The sequence below is a fragment of the Pogona vitticeps genome, chromosome 3 (assembly GCF_051106095.1).
Source record: "Pogona vitticeps strain Pit_001003342236 chromosome 3, PviZW2.1, whole genome shotgun sequence".
Taxonomy (NCBI): Eukaryota; Metazoa; Chordata; class Lepidosauria; order Squamata; family Agamidae; genus Pogona; species Pogona vitticeps.
Window position 1 is genome coordinate 213599684 of NC_135785.1, and position 6000 is coordinate 213605683.

General features: G+C 36.0%; 1 protein-coding gene across 20 annotated transcripts in view; it reads left to right on the top strand.

The window, feature by feature from the left end:
- The window catches only part of ROBO2 (roundabout guidance receptor 2), a 1246783-nt gene extending 1241876 nt beyond the window's left edge, over positions 1 to 4907 (top strand). For all 20 annotated transcript variants that reach the window (XM_020785431.3, XM_072994027.2, XM_072994034.2 and 17 more), the window contains 2 exons: positions 1294 to 1494; positions 3161 to 4907. In XM_020785431.3, coding sequence (XP_020641090.3) covers positions 1294 to 1494; positions 3161 to 3162 — 203 coding nt within the window. In that variant the 3' untranslated portion in view covers positions 3163 to 4907. The remainder of the gene's footprint in view (positions 1 to 1293; positions 1495 to 3160) is intronic.
- The last annotated feature ends 1093 nt before the right edge of the window (positions 4908 to 6000 follow it).

Consider the following 6000-nt stretch of genomic DNA (forward strand, 5'->3'; position numbering starts at 1 on the left):
CATACATCACCTCACAAATCCTATAGGAATTCTGAAGCCAAGTCCTTTGGTATGCATTCTGTGATTTTTCTGCTCTATTTACAGACCAAACAATTCACATTTTAAACAAGGATCATTTTTCTATACAATATTTAAAATTCCAGGATATATTAGTTGCCGTTCTTCAACTAAAGTTACAATTTGTGGTCTTCTATGGGAAATCATCCATATCCAAACCCTAATGGAGAATCCAGTGTGTGAAAGAGAACAGAACTCTCTAAAATAGTCCGGTGCTCCACATGTTTGGTATATTCCATATTCACAAGCTTTATAAAAGAAAAGCATTTAAGTTTCATAAAAGAAAAGGCATTTCCTTGTAGAACAAGCCAAGGCACATGACATGTTGTCTTGTAAGTTTCATAGGCCAACAAAATGTCATTTTAGTAAAATGGCATGTTCCCAAACTGCTGTAAAATGAAGTGAGACTAATCTTCTCAAATGCTGAAAGTATGTGAAGAATATATACTGACCCAGTGGTTATGTGAAATGAGAGAATACTCATTACAAGCAAAAAATCCTGACTGGTACAGGAGGAGCCCTATGTATATAGTAGTCACCTAAGCATTCCACTACGCTGCTGAATATTTTCAGACAATATCAACATGCTCGACAGCCTAACTTTCTTGTTAGAAAGCATAGGGGATTCATTTAACCTTCCACTGGTCTTGGACAAGATGTACCAAACTAGCTTTCTAATTACTGTAGTATGGAATTAGTGTAAGCAGTGCATATTTTATTTCTTCCATTTGGGGGTGGGGGACAGGTACAAATCACAGAATTACAGATTTGTAGAACTGAAAGAAACCCAAAGGATTATCCAGGCCAATCCCTTGCCAATGGGAAAAAACCCACAGATAAAGCATCCCAGACAGAAGGCCACTGAATGCCTCTTTGAAAATTTGTACAAAGAATAGTTCATCACCTTTCAAAGTAACCCATTCCACTGTTAAGCACCTAGTACTGGCAGGAAAATCTGGGTTTAGTCAGAAAATGTTTCCTTATCACATATTTCTAGCAATCAATCAGGCTTTATTGATCACTTCGAAGTTTCAACTTTCCCACTCCCCATTTTGAAGGAAAACATACATACAAAGTTCCCAATCTTCAGATTTTATTGTTGTTACAGCATTTAAAACCATATGTGTATGATATGTAGAATTGCCCAACAATATTGCTGTCCAATGCTCAAGACAGTCCAGATATCTTTTATATAAGACTATAATAATACTCCTGTTCTTTCCATTATGTTTACAGAAGAAGCACTGGTGCCATATAGCAAGCCTAGCTTCCCATCCCCAGGTGGTCACAGTTCTTCAGGTACAGCATCTTCTAAAGGATCAACTGGACCTAGAAAAGGAGAGGTCATGCGAGGAAGTCATCAACGTAACACCAGTGACCTCATTGATGTAGGATATGTTGGATCAAACAGTCAAGGACAGTTTTCTGGTGATTTATGTAAGCCTTTTTTTAACATAATAAAAGTAAAAATAAATGAACTTTGTGACAAGAACAAGACAACAAATGCTTACCTTTCTATTCTGTTGGACTGCATATGCAGAAACCATTAACAACATAACTTCAGTATATGATATGGCTTGTTAACTGGGCACATCCTATCAAAATTTACAATACAGTAAATATAAATCCAAATATAGTCATAGAGACATAGTCCTGGCTTAGTGTACCAAGGAACAGAATAATAGAAACATAGAATCATAGAATAGTGAAGTTGGAAGGGGCCTATAAGGCCATCAAGTCCAACCCCCTCCTCAATGCAGGAATACAAATCAATGGATTTTTTGGTTTGTTTATTCATATTCCAAATTTCTCTCCATAAGGCACCCAAGATAGCTCATAACTAGAGATGGGGGTATTTGTATATGTATATGAATACAAATATCCCTCACAGGTGGAGATAACGAGGGTCCAGCCCCATGGTGCTGGACGGTCCACTCACCGATCTGACGCTACTGCAGACTCTGCGATCCTATTCTATCATTCTGGACCTTGCGATCGGCAAGCCATTCTTCGACCTGGCAGAGAGGCTTGTCATCCCACCTCCTGCCAGGAGTGGCTAATCTATTGTGAGCTCCAGAGTGATAGGATGGAATTGCGGAGCCCGCAGCAGTGGCAGATCAATAAGTGAACCATCCAGCACCATGGGACCAGACCCTCGTTATCTCCATCTCTACTCACAACTGCTAAAACTATACAATGATCAACAGTTTTAAAATATATACCATATATATACCATAATAAAAACATACATGAAGATTAAAACCAAGATTAAAAGCAATTAAAATTTAAATCTCTAATAAACATAGCATTCCTGAGAAATTTATTGCTTAAAAGCCTTCCTGAAAAGGAAGGTATTTGCCTGATGACTATTGATATGGTACAAGTCTTGATGCTGTTCCAGATAGACCAATTGTCCACCTCCTGTTTCTGCCACTTGGTGTCAGAAAACCAAGCAATTTACTTGGATTTGCATCTAAACAAATCTACTTCTCTTTAAGAAAGAGTTTTTTTCTTTAACAGGTCCTTTTGAAGAAAATCAAAATCAGGTGGTTGGTTGGTTGGTTTGAGTGTTTTAAAGTAATAATTTAAAGCTTCCAACTATGAAGTCCTCACCTGGATATAAGCTTTAATGGAAAGTGTCATAGTGCTAAACTTCACACCCCAGAATAGAGGAAGCTAAAATATAAACTAAGCTTTCAACACTACATAATAGCACGGAAAATAACAGACTTTCAGAGGGGAAAAGGAAATAAAGTCCTGATACTATCATAAGCATAGCATTAGATTTAGTCCTTCTTTTCCCCAGTGATTCTCCATGAGATAGTCATTTTGTAGTGTATACTGTCATTGACATGTGCCTGGAAAGCTTCCTGATATGATACTCTGGTTACTAGGGAAATACTCTCTGTATTGTAAAGAATGAAGTATTTTCATGAAGAGTGATTTTTATTTTCCTACAATAATTGTTTACATTTATATGTTGCATTTAACAAAACTGATGTTTCTTATGGCCTGTTTAAAATTATGTGTGATGATGTATGTATACAAGTTAAAATCAAAGCATCTTAAAATATAATCATGTTCTTGCTCTTTATTTTAACAGAGTAGTTGAACAGAGACATCTCGAGCTGCTCTCAAGGGCCATCAAGGTCTGATCTCATGGAAGTGATGACACTAAAACAGTGCAATGAACATTTTCTTTATTTATGTACTTACTGTTAGAAGAACTGTAAATGCAATGTAAAGACACACAGCCACACATATCCCACAGATACTCTACTTGTGTTCTTCTCTCTACTACACCTTCCACCTTAATCTATTTCTTAACAAGCATATATAAAGAAAATCACCCTCCAGGATGATATGGATTTCCCTTGTACATAATTTCTTTTTATTGCATTGCTATGCAAGCTCACCTTTTTAGCTATGTTCATATTAATGTCTGTTCTTATTGGTCTGTTGTACTATATGTGAATTAATAGGCTGTGGTGCCATATAACTTTTAATTGTGTAACTTTTTATGTTTAAAGTTTGCACTGCAATTTCTTTTGTTGGTGATAAGCACAAAACTCTTACTCCTTGTGACATGAAGAAGAAGAAAAAAGACTGAATGTGAAAGGAGTCTATGTACTGTAAGCTATGTTGGATAATGCTGGATGTAATGAATTATGTTAGGTGGTTTTCCATTTGGGTGTAGAATTAGGAAGTTGACTGGCAAAACTGATGTTAGCAAAGGCTTATTGGGGCATCAGGGATGGAATCCCATGTGAGATAAGCAACATGTTGCTTTTACCATTTAAAGGGGTCGTATGATAGACGCATGTGTTCAAGACCAGATTAGAACATCAAAGCCTTCTCTCTTCTTAGTATCAGTTTCCATTTGCTCAACACAGTTGAACTTGTGGGAAGGAAGTCAAGGTGTTTCACTAAGGCTTTCCCCCCTAAAATAAATATATTACAGTTTATATAAGTACTCTAAATGGTTTGCTTTTCTCTTCAGGAAACATGAACCATATGAACTAGCGGAATACCTAGCAAGAGTTCAAGGTGCAATTTATGATTGAGATATCCAAGCTGCTTCCAAAAAAAAAAAAAAAATCTAGACTATAGCTGTGTTCTGGCACTTTAACACTGGTAGTTTCTACACATAGGGTGGGGACAGACATGGTACACTAGTTCTGCTTCCTCTGTCCTTGTGTTCATCACCCTCCACCTATACATGCTGACGAACTCTAGTGGAGAGCCTCTTATATCTGTAGATGCATGTTATGCAATTTAGAACTGTGAAAAAAATGGATTCTAAATCTCACAGTAATGATGCATACCAGAGTATATTCAGAATGAACAGGTGCTCCTTAACAACTGGAGGGATTGAAAAACAGGACAGAGGCAGGCAGAGTTTGTGTTCTTGTGCCTACTCCCATGTCATGACTACACATCTTAATGTGTCTGAACAGGGCTTGTTTTTGTTCATCTTTCCAATACATGTACAGTACAATGGAAGGTGTAGAGCTGCATCACTTGAAATTCATGCCATGATTATTTTTATGCAGACTAGACATATTTTTGTGTTGTATTATCTAAAATTTCCAGATACTAGAACCCAGTTCATTTGTACTTAAACTTCAGGTTGAAATGTTTGAAGAGAAAGCAATGCTAAATTTGTGCTCAGTTTGAAGTTAATATGTCTTTTGCCAATTCACCACATTATTGGAAACTGGATAAAAAGAAGAAAACATCTTTGACCTATTTTTGATGAGTAAATTTTAAGCCTCTTCTTATGAAAACATGATGCATGTTTATACACTTTTTGAATAAACCAAACTCTCTGTAAGTGGACATTAACAAAAGCATCTTGTCTCATCATTAGTTCTCATGACTTCCTCCAGTTTCTCTACAGCATTTTTAGTTCTCTGTTAGAAATACTGTTCATGTATAATAATTGCATTAAACATTTTATTTAAAGTTTACATTGCCACAGTCACTTCATACAGTCATGTCATTATGACAAACATCCATTTAAACACATCTTGCATACAACCAGGCCATGTTATTTTAGATTTTGCTTTGGGACTGACACTACTATTAAATGAAGTACATTTTTAGAACAAAACTAAAACAAAAAAAAAACTGCCAAATATGCATTGTTTTTATTACATTGCACTGGGATAATTGATAAGACAGAAAGTTTTCATTAGCAATTGTAAATCAATATCGCAATTATCAAATTATCCCAGTTACTTGAAAACAGAGCACTGGTGAACCAAAAACAATATACCTACATATGCATCAAAGAAAATATTTTTGTTTGAGTGTCTGTGACCAAGGATTTTATGTAATATTTCTTCTTATTAAAATGCTGGATATAGGTAAAGCCATTATTTTATAAATGTACAGAAACATTCAACAAATGTATAGAAAACTGGATTTCCCCCCTTTTCATGAGCTGAATATGTTAACATGAAGGTGGGCACCATGTTCAAGCACTACTCATCTGGGGTTGACCAGTCCTCACACTTCTAAATTTAGAAGATTTGAGGAGCTTCTAAATTAAATTCTTCATAGTGCAGTCAGTTGCTGATTGGGAAAAGGAATTTAGCAAAAGTGTTCAATTCAAACTGTGTGCCTGTTTGGCCCTTCTCGTTGATTTGGTAATCAGTGATACGAGTTGAAAAGCCTCTGGCAGCTTTGAGGAATTTAGCAATAGGCAACTGTTGTTCTTTGAGGGTCTTTTTTCATAAGCTCTCAATTATTCTGAGAAATCTGCACTCCAGCCATAATTATATGTGCCTCAACTTTTTCTGCAGTGAATTGTTTTACAAAGGTAGATTCATATGATCTTTTTTTACTTTGGAAAAACATCCCACCGGGTGACTTAGATTATAAAAATATTATTTGTATTCTGAGTGTCTCAGCAGGTGCTGAAATTACTCATTAATCTGA